At 38.0% G+C, this 22,883-nt stretch overlaps 1 protein-coding gene across 3 annotated transcripts in view; it reads right to left on the reverse strand.

Moving 5' to 3' along the window:
- The window catches only part of LOC105939409 (protocadherin-15), a gene marked incomplete at its 5' end in the record, with an annotated part of 197,740 nt that overhangs the window by 56,114 nt on the left and 118,743 nt on the right, over positions 1-22,883 (reverse strand). For all 3 annotated transcript variants that reach the window (XM_036141816.1, XM_036141815.1, XM_036141814.1), the window contains 5 exon segments: positions 299-517; positions 1,598-1,774; positions 6,963-7,051; positions 7,383-7,613; positions 18,535-18,662. In XM_036141816.1, coding sequence (XP_035997709.1) covers positions 299-517; positions 1,598-1,774; positions 6,963-7,051; positions 7,383-7,613; positions 18,535-18,662 — 844 coding nt within the window.

Raw genomic sequence — 22,883 nt, forward strand, 5'->3', positions numbered from 1 at the left:
GCGAATCTTGGACAAGTTTCAAATAAACTGCAGTCCCCGTGTTCATCATGATGAATGAACACTATCAGCATATACAACAGCACAGCCAAATTGCATATTACCATTAGCTATATCTTGCAGCACTGGCTTCTCAGGTAATAAGCGTTAGCGGGATCAGATTACTGTTAGTTCAGGTCTATTTATGGGGATTTGTTTATACATAACCCAATTAGACTCTGCAGATGTGTCACTCTGTCTATATTATTTTGGATGGCAGTGTCGTTTTTACAGCAAATACACACAGATGCACGATACTTACTGTCTGTACGTGATAATGACAATTAAAATAGCAGGAACACAGCAGATGATGATGATAACGGCCAGAGCCAAGAGTGCCCCCTCTGTGTAGCCTACACTGTGCACGGCTTTCTTCACGCTGGCCACCACTTCGGGGGTTCTGATTTCCAGAATTCTGCCTCCAGGAGGAAGAATAGGCTGGAACTCTTTATTGATGTCCAGCAGATTCCCATCCAGAAACCTTGTAATGAGAAACATGTTGCGATCGTCACTGTTTGTCTTAAAAAAACAGATTCTTTAATAGCAAAAGTGATGCCAAGGCTTCTTTCTTCTGATTATCTATCTATCTTCTGGTATCTGAAATCCAACAATTATATTGCATATTTACATTATTATAAATTTACAATGAAAGCATTATCAGATAATGCCTGACTTGAACTTTTGGACCTCTAAATATGCTAAAAAAAATACAAAGCTGACTTTGACAAAATGCAAAACAGGACGTATTCTGGTAAATTTCAAAACTTTAAAACAAAAACGTTTTAAATTGATCTTCACTGACAATTTCCGTTCCATGGGATTAAGCTACAAGAAAAGATGGGCAGCGCCTGGATGTGAAAAGCTGGTAGAAAAACCCTCCAAATGATTTGTACCTTTAATTGCAGAAAGAGCTGCTCTGGCTAAGTATTGACTCAGCAGGACTGAATACAAAGGCCCAGCACAGGTTTCAAAAGCTTGAAAACCATGTTTCATTCTCCTTTCAATTAACAATTATTCACTAGGTCGTGTCAATGGCTAACATTAAATACGTTTAGGTTAATATTAAAATGTGAAAAAGGTTCAGGGGTTACAGCATAAACACTTTTGGCAGATAATGAAAATAGGTTTATTTTTAATTTTGATCAAGCACAGTTTTATATTATAAATGACATCTTCCACCAGGTCTAAATCTTGAAAAAAGCAGGCCTTTTTCTAGAAAAAATTTATGTAAAGGCCTAACTCTATCTCTTTCTCTTGGTCCTATATCAAATTCAAAATGGCAAAATAGAATGTGAATAAGGACAACAAAGCCCAGAATAAAAACAGTTGAAATAAACAGCTAAAATAAATAATTCCTTATGAAGGCGAAGGTGTTCTGTTCTTGGTGTAATTGGTGTAATCTAGTTATTACACCAATTACTCCAGTTAAAGACCCAGGTGACCACTGCTTCTACGGCTCCTAATGGACAAAGCTGCGCTCGCATTTCCTTGCCAATACCTTAGTGGGGAAATGAAATGCTTTTCATCATAATTAAACTGTTATGATATATAAAGTTCTTACCTAAAGAGCTCCTGTCTAGATATAGCTCTCTTTGTCAGCGGATCGATGGCATAAATCATGAGATCTGACTTGGTGTAATCTTCAGTCTCCATTGTTTCACCATCCCGGTGGGGCCCAATGGTTTCCACGACAACCTTGGCGCCGACTACCTGCTCCTGGACGTAGCGTTCCAAAATGCTGAGGATTGAAAAGATTTTATTTAGATATCTGATTGATGAAAACACCTTTTATTGTGATTCTACAACCAAGGGCAATAATTTAATAATTTTATGTATACCTATCTTTACAAATGCTGATGTGGGATGTATACATACTTCCACATTAAGGTATAATTTTGTGTGGACACAAACATGTTAATATAATGTTGGTGAGAAGCTTACATGTACCTTATCGACATTGTGAATGCCATATTATTTTTGGGCTCTCAATGATGCATTTGAAATATTCCTTTTTTGGGGCCGGTATGATTATACATCAAACAACTTTGAATAGTGAATACTAAATATAAATTATTTGGCACACAGGTTTAAATTTGTTGTGGATTTTCTCTCATCCAAATATCACCAAAACTATACACACAGCCTTATATACATGTACAGAAACCTCCACTAATGGTGGGTTAAAACACCTTTAACAGGTTGCAGAGAAATCATATGCTTGTTGTGGCTATCAAGGTCATGACATAATTCTGGCAAGATATTTAACATTAGCCCTTATCAGCTTAGTTGTTTTTTAGACATGAACCCGACTTTTAGGCATAGTCCATACATTTTTTAAAACAAAGGAGATTGGGGCCTTTCCAAAAGCTTAGCATGAGCCTTCTTTATCCATTTGAAAATCAGTGTCTAAGATCATTGTCTGTCTGTTTGATACATAATTCCATAATTTACCATACTTTGATACTTTTATAGTTTTTTATAGTTGACTATCTAGCCAAAACTTATACCAAAGGCTTGTCACAGGCTAAATAAGCTGTTACTCTGCAGCTTGCTAATGGACAGTTAACCAGATTCTTGTTTTTTAAAGTCCTTGAATTCGGTTGTCTGGCTTTTTAATCCCACCTCAAATGCATCATTAAGAGCGCAAATCTAAAATAGAGCTCATGCCATTAATGAGTGTATACTTCTCACTGGAACTGTATTCACACAAAGGCATTAGACTACAGCCACACCACACACATCTATCCCCTCCCGCTGGCTGTGCTTTTCAATGTTGACTTTTTCCCCCCTCCCCCAGAAACATCTGCTCACAGCAGGAGCTCCCCTGCTGCGTTGTAACTGCGAGAAAGGGAAAAGCTTGTAAGGCTAATAGAACATAAATTAAAATTATATGTGGAAGCTAACACAAACCAGGTAGCTGACCGAGCAGCTGCAATAGAGTGTTTGTCACAAAAGCCCCACAGGTAGGAATGCATATGAAAGAAATATCATAGCATAAAATGCATAATACATGGCATGTTTAGTGTTAAATGTTGTCTTTGCTTTCAAGATATGAGTGAAAATATACTTCCCAGACTGTGGACGGAGATAATTCCACATGAATGAAGCCAGCGCCTGAAAGAATATCAGTTGCACTGGAGCAAAAACTAAGGTATTGAATATTTTAGCAACTACGAGGTGTGGATAATGTTTTTTTTTTTTTAAATCTCAGATACTGTGAAATAGTATCTCAGAAGAGAGCACCGGAGACGATATGTAGCAATAACAGATAAGTGAGCAAAAATCAACATGGTAAAAATGTTCTCAAAATGATTAAACACATTATCTCCTTTTGCTTTGGTGTCTGGGTTAAATTAAAATTTACTTTAAAGAAAATGGAAAACCAGAAAAAAATACTGATATTTGCTCTTATTTAATGACTCATACAGTTATTCCAACTCCCATTGAGTTTCTTTTGCTCCCTCAGATGGTTCTGAGTGTTTTTTTTTTTTCTGATGGAGGGGCTTATCTAAGAGAACTCATCATAGTTCTTATTTCCATTCTTGGTCATTATGCCATGAGTCACAGTATTGACTTTGTGTAATCCATTATTTAGGGAGCCTTTTCAAAACTGACACTTTATAGTTACAGGAATATTGAATGTGACTGTAATAAACTAAATGAGGTTTAAGTAACTGGTCTGGACTGTAAAGTAGATAAGATGAAACTCGGCTGTAGTTCTTAATCTGAAAAAAAAAAAGCAGATTCACTGGGGTCTGAGCCTTTGTTTCAATTGCAGATATTCAGGCAACCCCACCCTTACCAAATAAGATGCTTACTTATATAATGTTATCTGTACTTACTTGTGTATCTGTACTTACTTGTATCCCCAATCGATGCTCAAACCCTCATCTACAGTCATATTTTAACCTTCAAAATCCAACACAGACAGAAGTGGCTAAAGTTTGCTTCTTTCAATTACAGAGATAGAGGAGCTCTGTCATTTTAGAGAAGCGCTGAGTAGAGCAGCTCCTCCTTATTAACAAGCAGTTGGCTGAGATGATAAGAGATGGGCCCGATCTGATGCAACATCGGCATCAGATCCAATACTGGTGTCATTCTTGAGTTGATTATCGGCCGGAGGCCAAGAATGCATTTCCACTGGCAGGTGTGGCAGTTGTTCCTGCAGGCCGTTTGGCAGAATTTACTCTGGAAGTTTAAACTTCCAGCCAAAATCCGTACCCTTAAATAATGAAATATGTAAATAGATGTTTCAGATGCATGAATGGGTGCATTTTCCCGGCACGGCATGTTAAATAAGTCGGCTGTCGGTGAACAGTTAGCTTGTCAGAATGACCTCGTTCAGAGATAGTCTAGTGTTGAAACGGTGAAAATGCAACATAAACATTTGTGGTGTGATTTGTGCAAGCATCTAGAGCTGTGGAAGTTAAGTAGGATTGTTATGGTGGTAATAACTGAGGAGAAAGCTCTGGTGCTCAACAGGCAGTGAACAAGGAGCTGCAGTAATAGGAATGCTGACTGGAGAACGGAAATGTAGCTTTATTCTTTTCTTTAGGGTTATAAGTGTGGTATTTTGAAATGTTGGCAACCTGTTAAAGGCTGTGAAATAAGACGGGAATATGAAGAACCTGGAGAATGCTTGGAGGAGCTGTTCTTGTGGTTGGTCCTGTCAACTGTGCTAATCACTTAAACGTAAAGAAATGTGACCTTCAGAGTGTTGGACTATGACAGTAAACTTTGATTTCACCGAGGCCTTTGGTGTGACTTTGCTCAATCTCTCGCAAGCACACCGTGTAAAGCTGACCCGACTCATAAATGAATAATGATTGTACACAGCACTGGAAAATTACATCTAGCAAGTAACGTTGCAGCAGGTTCATTTCAAGCTGTTTCACCAACGTTTTACAACCCAATAAAAACAGTGAGCTGACAGCAGCAGCTTTAAAAAAAAATGTTCATTTTGCCCACCGCCCCCCGCTTCATCTAGGCAGCCTGTACTCAGATTTTGCAGGTGGCAAGGGTAGTAAAATAAGCATAAAAGGAATATTATGAACTTTATCCTGTTATTACCAATTTTATAAATAAATTCCCTTTTACAGCATACAGATAAAAACGTAGATTTTAAAGTATCAGCAGATATTCATAATAGAATACTGAAATCTGATTGGAAGCCAAACATCTTGAATTGGAGCATTTCTTTAGGGCGTTCTCTGAAAAGCCCTTTTTCTAACGTAATCTGGGCACAATATTTTGGGAGAGAAGCCCAGGGCAAACCCAAAACCTTCTTGAGAAACTATAATTCATTTCCCTTCTGACCTGCAAATTCCTCAGGCCCTGTGAGCAAGAAAGTTGAATCACCATATGTTAGGGCGGGGTTCCCAAAGTCGGTGTCACACGATGAGATGTCAGAAAATATCCTGGTTTTAACATTGCGAATATATGCTTTTATTAATGGAAATGGTTACATATTTTTGTTGAATTCTTACAACTTTTTGACATCAGGGAACATCCAAGTATTTTTTTCTTACAAATAAGTGAAATTAATCTGAAAATATCAGATTTATTTTTTAATGGAAATTTACTCCTTTGTGGCCAATAATGTATTTTGTTTAATCTACGATGGCCCTAATACAAAAATGTTTTCCTGGAAATTATGAGAATAAGGTCATGACATTGTGTACATTGCAAAAATAAAGTTGTAATATAATGAGAATAAAGTCATAATATGAGAATAATGTTGAAATATTATAAGAATAAAGTCAACATATCAGAATAAAATCTAAAAATTATGAGAATAAAGTTAGAATAGTTTGAGAATAAAGTCACATAATTGTTTCAAAGTCCTAAAACCACTAATAATTTGATGATGATGTGCTAAAAAGATTTAATATTTTATTATTTGAAAAACAAATACCAAAATCTAACTTTACAAGATGCTCAACATTCCTTATTTTATCTCAGAGGGGAACGCTACACTTTGCTTCCAGAGTTTTATGCCCAAAATGGGGTCGCCAGTCTCTGGCTCTGTTATTTTGGGGGTCACAGGCTAAAGAATTTGGGAACTAGGCTGGACACTATCTCTGACTCGCAACCCACCCATGGCTGGATGGACGGATGCAGTTAATGTAAAATAAATCTGAGCTGCATGAATAACCTGGATTGTACAGATTCAAATGCTTTTTAAAACATTACTGTGTCGCTTCTTTATTAGCTGCCCTTGTTTTAATACTGTATGTGGCCATTACATTCAATACTATTCATTATTCTCTTCAATAAAACATAATTATTATAATAAAACAAGGAATGTGCTGATTGATGTAACCACAAGTGAAGTGGTTGTCAAGGAGCTATTAGATTAAGAGTTGGCATAAAGCAGATTGTTACAGTTCCAGAGTCAGGCTTCGCTGGGTTTAACTTCTACTGTATACACATTTTAAATCCTTCACTTATGCTTTTCTCCTTCACCTCATTGAGTTCCACGTTTCTAAGACTCATTGGTGCTAAACACAGGGCTACGATTTGTCAAACTGTGGTATTTTTCACAATATCTGCTAATGGAACTAGTGAGGTAAATTTAAAAAACAGCTTGACTTTATATCAGGCAAACTGAACAGCAATTATGCGTCAAGCAAGTCAAGGTGGATGGACGGATACCGACTGCAAACAGCAAGTGAAAACTGTTGTGCTTACCTGTTTGACATTTTTCTAATCTTGTGTTTATGGCTTCGGTATGAGGAATGTCTCTGTTACACTGACAATGACGCCCGTGCTGGTTGATTTGAATTTAAAACGCTAAACTGTCAGGTGTGCTACATGGAGGTGTGCTTGCTGGTATGAAATCCTGAGGTAGGAAATGCTTGCTGATGGGAAACATTTTAAATATAAAGTGTTTAATGATACAAGCATTGGTCAGAAGAAACGGTCACCTGAGCAGTTTGTCTTTGTTTTTGTCAACGTATGTCGGAGGCACGTTTGACACGACCACTTGCATGTCGAGCAGGTTCACAACAGACACCTAGATGTTAGAAAGATAACACAAACAAATAAAACGGTTAAACATGTTATTTAGGATAGAGACAGCAAAATCTTAACTAATTTGCATAATTTATCTTTAATTTTATCTGGAACCTGGGACTAATGAGACCTTAGCCAACATGATGATAAACAATAAGTAAAAAGCCCGATAATCCCCAACCACTGATAATTAAAAGTTTGGAATGTGCTGAAATCATTTGAGCCATTTATGTTTAATCCAATTATTTTTTTTTTGCTGAATATTAAAGAAAAGCTTTAAACAAATCTCAGCTCCAAAAGTTCCCAACAGTGAGGAAAAACAAAAGACGCACCACTATCTCTGCTTTGCTGCTGTGGCCCTGGCCGTAGTTGTCGGTTGCAACCACGTCAAATTTGAAATACGACCTCCTCATGTTGCGGTACATGATTGCCGTCTTCACCACACCGGTGTACGGTTCAATGACAAATCCGTCTTTGCTGTCTCTGGTTTCCTTTCCTGTGGGAGGGGGGATGATCAGTCTGTAGATCATGGAGCTGTAGTTACCAGTGTCTTTGTCCAAAGCCTGGAAAATGAGCAGAAATAATGCTAATATGCACCATCTTATTTATGTCTTTATAAATATACCACCAGTTATAATCTATTCCATTATCTAAGGTTGTTATAATGGTAGTAGTCTTTATCTTACATGTTTCTGAACATCATTAGGCACTGAAACTTTTATTAACTAATTCAGAAAAAAAAAAAAAAAAGAAGAGTTCTCACTTGTGGGAGTTTAGCCACCAAAAGCAGATTTTTATACTTTTTTTTTTTATTCAGGATGTAATGAAGCTTGCTCTTCCACTTGTTTTACTACGGCTAAGCAGTAGGGGGTAAGGTGGTTCTGCGAGCCGTGTGCAGATCCATTAATCTAATCTGTCATTGAGGCTAACTATCAGCTCCCGCCCAGACATGCTCAGACAGACAATGATTTATTGCAAGATGTTACAGCACGGAAATGCATATTGCATACAGAGCTCTGAGACACCCAGTACATTAGAGGCACAGCAATGATAAAAAAAAAAAAAAAGTTTATTCTTATGATCACGGACAAGGGCAATTAGAGAAACTGAAATAAATTCAGTCCAAGACAGACAAGCATTAATGAAATGTAGAATATCTTCTATACTATACTATACCATACTATACTATACTATACTATACTATACTATACTACTAGATAAGACTAGGTTAAACTCATGTAATGCCATTTTCTGCGCTTCACTATACTACACCATGTAACAATGTGCAACACTGCACTAAACTATCCTAAACACTACCATACCATTATGAATAATACCACATTATGCTGTTACGTGCTAAACAATTCCATAATATACTCTACTGTATAGACCTATGCTAGACTACACTACAGTGTGCAGTGCAATATCATAATATTCTGCATAATAGAATGCCTTTATTGTCACCGCATTGTGCAAGCATACAGCACCGCAGATTGTGTTTAAGCACCTCTGCAATTTAACAATAATTTAACTAATAAAAAAAAAAAAAGACAGTTATGATACCACGCTATGAACGTGTGCTTTGAAGCTCTGTGTTACTTTGCTTTAAGAATGGTCCTTTTGACACCAAGTGAGTTTTTAGATATCTTGGTAATTTTTCGATTACATTCCTTTGACAAATTCGTGACCTCCTAGGCAGCAAAGAAGCCCTGAAGCAGACTTTCACCTCTTTCCGGTTTTACTGTTGGCACGCTGTCAGTTTTCTTTTTGCTTACTTCAGTTGAATGAGAAAGAAAGTGAAACAATGGACTTTTAAAAAAAGGGCTTTTAGGTTTTGATCCATCGAACATTATCACAAGAAGAGTGGCTCATTTAAGCGTAAGGCATGAAACAGTCCTGCGTGTTTTTGCTGCCTCTCTTGTGCCATCGACTTCCTCTCCACCCTTCATCCATGAGGCCAGTCTCAGCGTGGAGCCAATAGCAGAAGGTGCCAGAAACGACATATGGTGTGTTCCTTTTTTTCCCCCTCAACCTTTAAAGTTTATTCTCTGCGGATGTCAGTCCAAGAGGTCTCCTTCCTGTTTCATGACAACACAACAGGTTGTTAATTTTCAAAAAATAATTGACTCAGGAGATGATTGCTTTGCCTTCCCGTGCGATGCTCCCAGATAGCCCTCTTGTGCAAGATAAACTTGAAACGATCCGGTCTATTTATGTACCCGAACCAATAATTATCCAAAGAGAAAAGCCTAGATTTTATGCGTTTGTGTTTTTATTGAGTTAAATAAATATTTTTAACACAGATCTTGTGCTAATGCAACTTTGGCTGTTTAACTGCTTTTATAAAATCCCTAGGGAAAAAAAAACATAATGGTGAATGGATGAACAGAGGAAAGCAAGGAAGCAAAAGTAGTAAAGTATTTTTAAGTCCTCTTAAAATTAACTCTTAAAAATGGCTCCTTATGGAGTAATTTTTCAAAGTATCAGTAATGATTACCTTCTTATGTCTTAAAGATATCCTAATTTGTTTACTCTCGAGTGCGGTCAGTTTGATGGCTGATATTGATAATGTTCTGTTCTTAATCTAATGGAGTAAGTTTCTAAAGTTGAGGCAATGTTCTAAATGTTTATTGACAATAATTCAACATTATTTTCCATCCTTTATACGTGACAAGAAGAAAACTCAATACTATTTTGCAGATGTATTAAATGGCAGGGCTATAAAGTCAATGAGATAAATGCATGTATGATGACATCAACATACAGTACTTTTTATCTGCTCTTTTGGGGTCAACTGCATGACTACAGGTTTCTGCGTGTCTTAATGCCTATTGGGGGCAGACTCAGAGCGATGCGCCCTCTTTTGTGGTTTTAGCTGCTGTATTAAGCTACAGGAAAGAAAGTAGTCATCTGATTTGTGATGAAAACACTTAAAAATGTCCGTCAACTGAGGATGTTTGTATATTTCGACTGAGTTTCCCGTTTTTCTGTTTCGCCTTAATCTAAATGAAATGTGCGTTTGTCTGACGCAGGCTAACGTTCATTCAGCCGGCATTGAACAGACCCAGTGATGTCATGTCTGACTTCTTTGTGTTACATTTGTGCAGAAATGAAAGCAGGTCTGTCAGCCATGCTCTGAAGCCAGCACTCCATTCTGCAGAGGGGGAAATCGGCACAAAGGGAAATCAATGTATGACAAAGTCCCACTGCCTTTTGGGTATAGAAGAGCAGTGTCTTTGTGTAGAGTTTTTTCCTTTTTTTTTGGTGGCAACTGGATTTATTTGAGCATTTGCTGTATCTATATTCTAAAATAAAGGGAATATAACAAATGGCCAAAGCTGACATCCTAAAATGGCATATACTATGTTTTAGAGCAGGAAAACCTAAAAATTCTGAAAATATAAAACATAACTAAATCACTGTTTTGTTTAAAAAGCAGAAACACAGTTCTAATACACGCTTCTCTTATACAAAAAGCCTTTTGAGTACACCCAGTAAAATAGCAAGCTGCTATCATCTACGGATGACAAGGTGTCATCTGTAATGGCACTGTGTGGAAAGCTTACACTAATCACAGAACAGATTGTTTTCCTGATCAAAATTAGCTTTTTTGCGAGAATATGTTCAATAGATGTGTGGCTGCTTGCAGGTGGTACGGGAATACAATAGAATACAAATACAGTATATTTACTGTATGGAAAGGCTGTCACAAAGAGTTTGGCTTCAAAGATCAACAATGCGGGATATTTAGGTAAGCAGAGTATATATATATATATATATATATATATATATATATATATATATATATATATATATATATATATATATATATATATATATATATAAACAACACTCTCACCTACCCCTTGTACTCCTGAGTGGGGTGGGTGGCTCTTCATCTCAAGCTCGTGTATCTATACCAGAGGCTTGGGAGCTTCACGGTTCTTCGTAGGCAGAGGCACACAAGAGAAATGTGATCACGTGCATGGAGGTTTGAATTTGGGTGAAATTTAGCAGGAATCAAACCTCTACCTTCCTTCACCCCTCAAACCAAATGGAATCCATTTACATAAAGCGAGAAAAAAAAAACTTTAAACAGAGAAGGAGGGCTCAGGTTTCAACTTTCAAACTTACTTTCTAATACTATTACAAAAATGTACAACACATCTATAGCTTTGATCCCTGCTAAGTTTCATCCCGATTCACACCTCCATGCATGTTATCACAACATTCTTCCTGTGAGCCAGTAAACGATGAGCCTAAGGACTCTCCATTGTTGGGACGATCAGTTCCAGGTGAATCTACATGCAAATCTAAGCTCTAATCAGGCCTCGCCGGCATGCTTGGAACTCCACACTACTCCAGACATATAGAATGGAGAAAGCTTCCTGGATTGGAAGCAAAATGTCTACAACTTCAGAATAGAAGTCCAGTTGTTTTGTTTCTAACCTTTTTTTGGATTGATCATTACCTGGACGACTGAGAATCTTTACCAGCATACTCCATTGGCATCCCAAAGGCAAAGCAGAGATCAAAGCAGTGAATCGAGGACCACTTATGGAGAAGCATTAGAACCATCACAGACTACAAGCACAGGGAACGCCTTCCCAAGCAGTAGGGAGCCTGAACATCTTCCCCAGCCAGAGGAGCATCATCAGCCTCTTTTCCTGCAGCTGCACCAAGTGACCTCCTCCTTGAAGAGAATCAACACCAACAAGGCTGCAGGTCCAGACATGAGCCCCGTTTACACTACCCTTTTTTAGCCGTGCCAAGAACGGTCCAAGCTCGGTAACTGAGATAACTACCGTGTAAAAATGGAACGTAACCTTAACTGAACCGCGCCAGACGCAACCAAACTGCGCTAAATCTAGACCAGTTCGATAGGTGGGCTCGGCACGGTTTTTCAGTGGCTCGGTTCTCTGATAACAAAAAGCGCATGAGCAGACCGCATCATCTCCTTGCAGTCAGCTGATATTTCAGACATTGACAAAAATACTAGCTTCCTTACCGTGACACACGATTTCCAGTGATGATTCTGCTTAGCAGTGTGATGAACCTCAGCGTCTGTCGTTGTTTCCTGCATCTGTAAATCCTTATTAGACGTTCGTTTGTCTTATCCACTTCCCAAAAGCCGACTTTGTCAATTAAATTTACCAAAGGTTGCCTTCTTTAACTGACTCTCCACAAACAACGAAATATCACAATTATAACCAAACGTAACTTCCTGAATGTTATGGTCGCCACCATTTTGATTTGCTTGAGTCCCTCCTTCAAACCTAGGGAGCACTAGTACCATATATCGTCACTAGGAGGCGAGGAACCGTGCTAGCGTGATGTGTAAACGGTCGTCAGAACCAAGCTTGGCACGGTTAACTGAACTCAGCATGGATTGGTTTAACAAGGGTAGTGTAAATGGGGCTATGGAGTCAGATCGGACGCTTAAATTGTGTGCTGACCAGCTAGCAGGAGTCTTTTTGGACATCTACGACCTCTCCCTGCAGCTCTCCACAGTCCCTGCCTGCCTGAAACCATACGCCGTCAGGGAGAGCTCTGAGACAACTTATCTTTTTATCTTTTGCACGCTATAATGTGAAGAAAAAAGTTCTATACGTATTGATTGTCAGTTGTTTTTTGTGTGTACTCTAAGTTGAAGTATGTCCTGAAAGGAATTTCACCACAGTAACACATGGTGACAATAAAGAATCTTGAATCTTTGGCCAACTTATTACCCCAGCAGGGTATCTGATTACTGGCAAGGCATAGCAGTTGATTGCCCAGACCTTGTTCTTGCCATTGAGCTGGCTTCTCAGAACTTGCCTTACTCGCTGCAGGTATTTGGCTGTTGCTGCTTTCCTTGTGGCCTCTTCGTGGTTGCCATTTGCTTGTGGTATTCCAAGGTAATTATAGCTCTTTTCAACATCTACTATTCTTTCTTTTGAGAGTGAAATCCCCTCTGTGTGGATTACCTTCCCTCTCTTTGTCACCATCCGGCCACATTTCTCCAGCCCCAATGACATTCCAATGTCCCTGCTATAGATCCTGGTGGTGCGGATCAGCAAGTCAATGTCTCGCTCACTCTTAGCATACAGCTTGATGTCATCCATGTACAGGAGGTGGCTGATAGTGGCCCTATTTCTGATCCGGTATCCATAGTCAGACTTGTTGATTATTTGGCTGAAGGGGTTCAGGCCTCTGCAGAACAGCAGAGGGGACAGAGCATGTCCTTGGTATATTCCACATTTGATGGATTTGCGCAATTGACTTGAAGTTGGCCTCAAGGGTGGTTTTCCACATCCTCATGGAGTTTGCAATGAAGGCTCTCAGAGCGCTGTTGACCCTGTACAGTTTCAGACATTCAAGGATCCATGTGTGTGAAATTGAATCATAGGCTTTCTTGTAATCTTGTCTGCTTTTGCAGTCTAGGGTGACTGTTCTGTCGTCCAGCAGCTGGTGTTTGGCTCCTCTGGTGTTTATGCCTTTCTGCGCTGCCATGTGTTGATCCATGTGCCCATTAATCTTAGCCTCTATGATGCCTGACAGGAGCTTCCATGTTGTGGAGAGACCCCTTGAGGAGGTCATCCCCTTCTGGGGGTCTTTCATTATCAGGACTATTCTGCCCACGGTCACACACACACATGCACACAAAGCAATATATATATATATATATATATATATATATATATATATATATATATATATATATATATATATAGCCTAGTGCCAGAGCCAAATGAAGGAGGATTTGTCTGACTACGACATCTGTCTGAATGTTTCAGTTTTCCTTCCCACCCTCTACATATGTTTGATTCACTTGAGATGGCTTTTTAGGGTCAAATGGCATGTTATTGTGAAAAAAAATCAAACAGACTTATTGAGTTTCAGTGACAGGACAGATGCCGTTTTCATAATATTATTTTGGCAGCTGTATTACTGAAGTTAAGTTACACCCGAAACACAGACAGTATGGGGGTAAGAGTACGACACAACCACTGCAAGGATTCCTGATAGAAAATATTCTGGTGAGACAAAAAAAAAAAAAAAACAGAGTAGAATATACACACTTTAACTGGAATGCTGTCAGGATTTTAATGTTGTGACCTTGAGCTTTTGTCACAAAGACATTATTAAAAATTGTTGTGATTAATAGGCAGAATGGGCTCACCACAGAGAGATTTTTAAAAATATTTTGAATGATGCCAGTTTGTTAGGTCTCTCATCTACTATACTCAGACATTTCTCCGGACTTCTCACTGGATAAATCACCATGTAAATATTGACTTTCTGAACTTAAATTCAAGCTTTCACTGACCTTGCTATAACTGCCTTTGTTTTGTGTAGCTACTGTTTCATCCATTACAGCCTGGGTTTGCTATTGCAACCATGACTTTATCACTTTTAAGCAGGTTTTGGCTTCCTTCTTGACTGCCGTATGCTCTCTTGTACCTCTGTGTATATTTCTCAGTATTTGGGGACAACATAATTATTGTTATTCACAGGTGTGAACAAAATAAAAAAATCTAAGTCTTGAACATAATGAAATTTGTCCTTTAACTTAATCAACTTAAAATCCGTAATACAAAGAACACTATCACAGGAAAACATGTAGAGTATAAACAAATAGCTTTATTTTTATGTGGCAGCCTCATAAACAATGCAGCTCTGCAGATGTGTTTGCCAGCTTTAGAAAATAATCAACCGCTGATGCCGAGAGATAATTGGCTGATGCCAATTATCCCAAAAAGGCAAACAAGAGACAGTTAGCCACAGCTTTCCTTCAGCCAAGTCTGAATACAAATTTCATAGCTTTAAATCCAGATCAACATAAGAACCTAATTGCCTATCATCAGGGCAATGCTCCACCTATGGTAAAAATGTAATTTGAATTAATTAATGAATTTTTAGATACACATGTATCCCAACAAACTGGCACTCTGATAAAAAAAAAAAAAAAAAAGTCTTCATGACGGTGGCAACTATTGACCCCAGTAGCTCTGGGGTGGGGTGGGTTTGTAACACCAAAAGAACATACTTTGTATTTACTGCAATCCTCAAAGAAATCCTCAAAGAAAAAAAAAATGCTTTATTTCCTGAGTCGTTCTGGCTTGACCCTCGTAGCCTTTGGGTATTGAAATCAGTGTAACTGCTGGATGTTATCCTTCTGCTCAGCTTGTGAATCACAGTTTAACAATTTTTCTAAGAAGAAAATATACTTTTGGTAAAATAAGAAAACTGTAGGAGGTCTTTACATTTAGAAAATGAACTGCTCTGACTCATTGAGCCTTGGATTATTTGGGATAATATCCACATGACAGAAAACAGCCCACCATTATGTTTTAACTACTCTAAAGCTGACACAGTGGGGAATTCACTTGACATAAGTGTCAGTTTGCCCCCTTTACACAACTTTGTATCAGAGAATAAATAATAGGCTTATATTAGTACAAGTGATGCTAATGTACCTGCTCTAAATCCGCTCAACTGGAAACACATTTTGATGGAACAGTAACCACTACAGCTGCTACATTAATTTTAATTACAGCAGTAATAGGTGATCTCGGAGTCCTAAAAGTGCTGTCATAACATAACACAGAACATAACTTAAGAATAAAAACGGGACAAATACGATAAATAACATGGATTAAAGTCTGCCTTCTCAATCACAGATCCTGCAGCAATCCTTATCTCTCCTGTTTTCTCCCGTCTAGGTGAACTTAAAGAATGAAGCCATCATTGTGCTAAAATGGATTATTTGCTCCTTGGCAGCAGGATGGAGGACAAAGGAAAGGAACAAGAAAATAGTCTCAAGAGGAGCTTGCAAACCCTTCTCATTGAGGAAATAAGGAGTTCATCTAAGTACTACCCAAAAGCATTTTTTACAAGTCTGCCACACTTGGTAAGTAATGATGGATTTAGACCTTCAGCAACATTGTGCCGTGGTTCTTAAGTCCATTTGCTAAACAAATAGTAGGTGATTGTTATTCCCAGTTATGTAAACTAGGCCAGAACCTCTTGTTGTTGTGTAGGAATGTTGAAATTTGTCATTAGAAGCTCAATATACTCCTAGAATCTGAACTTTTACCGATCCAAGAATGACTAAAATCGGTTAATGTTTCCCTCTGCTTTGAAGCAAAGCTCTTACAGACAATTACATATATTAAAGGTTATTATTTACAAAAGACAAAAAGAGAGACAATGTACCATTCCATAGCTACATATTTTTGCTGGCTTGATGTGAAAAGCCCTGAAAGCATCTTGGAAGGAATTTTCAGCAGAGAGAGAGAGAGAGAGACAGCACACAGGAACACTTAAACCCAAACTATATAACGGCATGAGAGTCATACATGAAGATATTTGCACGGATGAAAAAGGGACTCTGAAAAATCCCCGAATCTGAACATTAAAAAATGTGATTGATTTGTTGCTGAATGCTCGCGCTTTGCTGCAGTATGCAATTGAAAACAGAGCCGCCACCGTTCGTCTTGGTCAAATATGATGAGGCTGTCACCAGGAGCAGCACGTTGAAAGTTACGTCAGAAGGGAATTAAAGTAGAGGAGCAATGCATGAATCCTTTTGAGCTTTTGAGGGGTTTGTGGTCATCCTTCCTGATGTTTTCCACAAGTAGGTAGAGTATGAAAGGTGGGCACATAGAGATAAAAGCTTGGATGATGTGTTCTCTTTCACCGTTTTGTGAAAACTATGAGTGTGGTGGCAAATCCCAGTGTACAGATAAATGGATAGTGGTCATTTAAATAATGGATAAATTATTATAAAAATTACATGTTTGTCAATGACACTAAAGGAGGGCATAACAGCAGATGAATAAAGTCAAGCTAACAAAGACAAACAGAACCCTAAACATAGACCTTCACACAAATTAAATATCTGCAAATGTGCTATAATGTCTTGTTATTCTAACATCCTTTTTGCCCAAAACAAGAGTACTTCGCATGCACGTGTCACAAGAGCTGGATAAAGTCATGTCCCTGTCTGAGAGCCATTAGACCAAGATCCAATCATTATGCAGCAGAGCACTCGATTAAATCCAAATGTACAAAGCCATACTTTGTAGAACTGGAGATGCAGAATTTATGTCTCACACTTTCTCAAATATATACAGCCAAGTTACTCAAGCGGATCCAAGGCAGACTGATTTCCCTTTCAGTTTCCCCCAAACCAGTTTTCCAAGGTGGCCGATGTCAGACTGTGCTCTTTCTTGACCTCCAGAAATGTTTCACAGTACAAAACCCCGGTTATGGATTTCCCTCCTTAAACTGCATTTTAAGATCTGGGCCTGTCTCTGAAATGACATCGAAAAATCTTTTCGGTGGACAAAACTCTCTCTTCTGTGCACAGTCACACACAAAGCCACAGACTATTAAGATTACCTTAAATGACAGTCACAACACATGGTGGACACAGTTCAGGCTCATTTAGTAACATTATCAGTTACAACCTCCATCTTCCTGAGAAATCCTGAGCTCACTGTCTAAAAACATTCCCTGTTCGAAGAGCTAGGTTTTATTTTTTAGTGTCTTCCATCTGATCAAATCAGTAGATAAGTGTGCAATTTTGTTCCTTTCCGCTTAAGTCTCCCACGATATTTAGACTATAGAACTGAAGCTCCTTTATGCGTCCATGGCATGTTTATATAATCAGCCAATTTAATCATCAAAGTAAGTAGATGAAAAAAAAAAATCATGGATCAAATATAAGCCACAGTTAACATAATCTGTAAAACCCTGCCCTCGTGAACATCAAGGAGGTTCCCGACACAGCTTGATGTTCTCCGCTGAATGCTATAAGTTCACACTGACATAAATGTTCTTGATCTGAGACCCGGCGTGAGATTTGACCGTTTCCTCCCTTTAGTCCAAACTGATGCGTCCATAATTAAGCCTGAAATTGAATATGCGCCCAATTTTCCGCTGTCTGCACGTTGTTTTTCCCCCCTTTTAATTTTCTCTTGTACAAGAACAAACTTCTGTGTTTTGCAACAAGCTAAGGTACAAGCACACTCCCTTTACTCACAAAACTATTAACGTAAAAGGGAGTCCAGTCTGTTATGCAAGGTCTAATAAAACAGGAATGATCTTAAAGATAATTAAACATCAAAGCTCAGACCTTTATGCAAGTGAACTCATTTGAGTCTTTTGTGGAATCCAGCTTCATTAAAACATATTGCTTTTTTTTTTGTAAAGATAGAGCATGAAAGAAACAGGCTTTGCGATTCCTTTTGTATCCTGAAAGGTATTCTAATGAGACTGGAATCACTCGAGCTGTTCATAGCGATTTGAAGTTCCTTGCACATAGGCAAAAGGGGAGCTTTTTTTCTAGCAGTAGATAAAAAAAAGCAAGTGCTGATGTTATCAGGTAATCCTGTTACTTGCTGTGCATCTATAAACACAAAAATGCAGGCAAAGAAAACCACACAGGCTCTGCAAGCAGAATGGACTGATTATCACAGTAAGACTTTGGATATGTACCTGTACTTGCAAGACTGAAGTGAAAGTTTTGGCATCCTCTGCAACTCCTCCGATGTAAAGAGATCTGGTGAACACTGGTGGGTGGTCGTTCTCATCATGGATATCAATCACCACCCTAGCTGTATTAGCTAAAACACAGAAACAAACCAAGAACACATTATCGTACATTTATTGGTTAAATATAAGAAAACATGTCTATCTATCTATCTATCTATCTATCTATCTATCTATCTATCTATCTATCTATCTATCTATCTAGATAGATAGATAGATAGATAGATAGATAGATAGATAGATAGATAGATAGATATACACACACACACACACACACATGCATGCACACACACACACAATTATATACAATAAATTATAATCTGCATTTTTAAGAGGCCTGTTTATCCGATTGCAAGTACCTTAAACAACAACCTTTGAGCTGACATTAAACATACGTTTCATTAAGCCCCCATTTCTGCATGAAAAATGTTGTTTCGGAGTGATATTCTAACCTCATAAGATTAGATAAGCGGCCAAGAGGGCAATTGTAACTCATTTACTGCTCACAAATTGTGTAGGCGACACAGTGTACAGTGTGTATACTGTGGATGAAGGTGCTCTGATCAAAACCTAGACTGAATTTCCCCCCCCCCCCCCGGAACAGAGCATCCCTATTTTTAAACAGTGTGGCGAAAGTATCATGTGGATGGGTGCGTTTCTTAATCAGGACCAGCAAAGGTGGTCAGAGTAAAGGGTAAAGATCAATGGAGCTAAATACAGGATGATTATGGAGGAACACCTGATGTGAAGCTGGGACAAAGGTTTACCTGCCTGTACAGCACAGAGAAACATACAATCAAATGTCTTAGATCAAAGCATATCCATGTGTAAGAACTGTCCAGTCAATGTACAAATCTGCATCCAATTAGAAATCCGTGGACGCTTACAGACGCTCCACAATCATAGCATGAGTTATGGTGTGCAATAGAATAGGCAAAAACTTCAGTCTTTAGATATGCAAAGCTGATATAGACGTACATCAAAAGACTTGTAGTTAAAAGTTCATAGCAAGATGTTTCTTCAAACAATTTTCCTTTCACGTCACACTTTTGTGCCTCTTTGTGTTGGTCTATCACATAAGATCTCAACGAGATACATTGAACGTTGTGCTACTAATGCAATAAAATGTTCAAGGGGGCATGAAAGGAATAGACTCAGTAACAAAGGGCCCATTAGAAGCCTAACGCTTTTCACGCCTGCTCAGAACCAGAAAGAGATTGAAAGAGAGCGTGAATGAATGATTCAATTATATAAGATCCTTCTGTGTGTTCTTGTAATGCTGCTGTCAATGCTTTAAAAGGACCTGTTGGTGAATGATCAATTCATTGAATCTCAAGTTCTTTATGATTAATTTTTTTCAGTTCAGGACTGAACTTTAAATGCTTCTTCAAATTCAAAGAAGTCTTTCAAGGTTTACTAATGTTCACAATTAGCAAGGATGCTGTAAGAATTACAAAGACCTGTGTATAAACTCAAGTTTATTTATATAGCACTTTACAACAGCCTAACTGGTACTTTTAATATTGGGGTTGCTTTGACAAGAAAGAATAAAAGTGACATTGAGATTATAAAAACACACAGCAATTCAATTTGAATGGAAAAAAAAGAGATATAAAAGTTATAATTTTTTAAGTAAATAAAAACTGATAGAAAAGTTGTCTGAATGGACACATCCGGGTAAACGCCGGATAAACACCAACCACATTTAAACAATAGCTATGTGTCTAATTCTCGTCTGGCTTTTAGCTGAGATTTAGAAACTCCCAACTCAGTGATGGATCATAGCTCTGTTGTTATGGAGCAAAAACAACAAAACCGCCATTTCTAAATCTTGTCCTGGGTACTTGAAGAGTTAGATGCTGAGATGAACGCAAAGCCATGACGTGCTGGCAAACAGTTAAACGCTCGTATAAGTAACCTCGAGAAAGGCCATTAACGGGCTTGAAAACAAAATGCAGGACCTTATATTCTCTCTTGAAATGCACTGGGAGCCACAAGACAAGATGGGGGTAATATGGGCACATTTGTGCACTTGCGGAGGATGGATTGACTGATTCCCGTAAACATGTTAGAGCCACAGAAGCGTGTCTGATTACAGGTTTGAGAAAAAAGGCTTCATTGATACTGAATTTTTTATGTCCTGCAGATTTTAATATTTCTCTGTGCCAAAGACTTAAATAAATAAACTGGAGCCAGCATAAAAGTCATAGATAGTATTGCTTCAATCATTCAATCGCCACACATAAACAGCGTCTAACAGTCTCTAACAACCTCTGTATATTTTGAAAGATAGGGCTAGTTTTAAGTAAGTTACGTTTTTTGTATCCACATGTGAGCGACTTGGCACCTAAGCATTTCACTCTCTGTTCACATCCTCGTTTATGTGACAATAAAGTAAAGTGTTTTAATCTGATTTGTTGAAGTGGCTTTTGAAGGGGACATATTATGCAAATGTCACTTTTTTAGCTGTTAAATATATTTTGTTGCATACTTGGAGTCTCTAGGAATGCATAAAATGTAAATGTAGTCTCTCCAGGTGCTGTGTAGATTGTATGTGCTTTATGGCTCATATTTTTCAAGCCAATCAGTTTTCTATTAAGCTTTTTGAACAATTGCATCACATTATTTGCTATGGAACTGCTGAATGGGTACATGGATCTCTGGCTAAACAGTTTTGCAAATATGCCAATAAATATGCAAATAAAGCAACAATATTAACAATAATCTTTACTGTCATCGCAACATACATTCCAATGAAATTTGCTCTCTGGGTTTAACCAATTCCTAAGGGAGCAGTGGACTCCCTCTATCCAATGCCTGGGGAGCATTCTGGGGCTAAATGTCTTGCTCAGGGACCAAGAGTGGCAGTCTGTAAGATTTTAACCCAGAACCTTGCAGACTCTCCAAAATGCTAGCGTTCTAACCACTAGTCCCACCACTCCACCTAAACAAATTATGAAAGTTAGAGCTAACACATCATTAAAATCCCAGAAAAAGTTACAAGGCAAAAAGGTGGACAAAAAAAATTTAAACAAAACAGGTGATCACTGTTTTGTTTGGATTTATTTTTTACAGCTTTTAGTTTTGTAACTTTTTCCATTGTTTCATAGCAACAAGTGGATAAGTCAAAATTGTTCATTACACTGTCCCCTAGCATGCTACAAAAATTGCTAAACGAGGTGAAGTGGAACGCTCTGAGACCTGGAAGGGGTGGGGTATGAAGTGCCTTCTTTAGATTTAAAGGGACGGCACCAAAACGAGTTCTTCTAAGACACATCTCAGAACAGGGCTAAAAAGGGGAAATTTGAGGGTAAATTAACAAGGAATTATAACCAAATCATTGCAGTTCTCATTTATTTAAACCACAACTGAATAATATAAATGTGAAAAGGAAGAATCAAAAAACATGATATATCCCCTTTAAGATTCCCGCTGGGAAAACATTATTCATTAAGCACAAAAATGTTTAAACCAAATTGTGGTTCAGCCAAATTCATGGCAAGACTAAAACATTAGCTAATGATTCATCAATGGAAACTTGATGTCTTGCTTCTGGAAGCAAACATGGACATTTGAATCATACCTATGTAAAACTGACTCATAATCCACCCAAACAGAAACAACAACAACAAAAATACAGAATAAATCTGTTAAATTTATAATATGACCCAGTTTTAATGAGATTGTATAAGAGGAATGTATTGGTGAAGTGACAAAAAAAAAAGAAAAAAAAAATAACTATTCCAGAAATCATAACACTGCAATCATAACACTGACAATCTGCGGCATCCTCCAGACGCAATGCTGAAACCTTCATGTTAAGACGAAAAGAAGTATTAACATGGAGCCCTATCGATTTCTCGTCTGATGTGTGCAGGAAAGAAATGGAGATTTGCAAATGACAATAATTTGCTGCTTTAATCCCAGCAGAATTCTTGAATTCAAATCACTTTAATGAAATGAGAACAGCATGTGGTAAACACCATAATTAAAGAAGATAAGTGAACGCTCCGGAGCTGAGCTTCAATTAAGGAGACCACAGATATGAAGTGAAAAGAAGTAAAAAAAAAAAGAAAAAAAGAAAAGAGAAAACGGACATAAAAGAAGACGGCAGTACGAAAAAGAAAGTGGAGGAAGAATTTGAGACTAATTAGATCCATTTTCTCTTCAGCCCTAATTATAAATGAAACCACAAGTTGGTTTCCTTTCCTTATAAATGCAAATGAAGAAGCGTGTGTGACCACAACAAGTTTCATCTTGAGCTGAACAGCGGGAAAAAAGTAAAGCCTTAACAG

Source organism: Fundulus heteroclitus, chromosome 10 (assembly GCF_011125445.2).
Source record: "Fundulus heteroclitus isolate FHET01 chromosome 10, MU-UCD_Fhet_4.1, whole genome shotgun sequence".
In the NCBI taxonomy this organism is placed as follows: Eukaryota; Metazoa; Chordata; class Actinopteri; order Cyprinodontiformes; family Fundulidae; genus Fundulus; species Fundulus heteroclitus.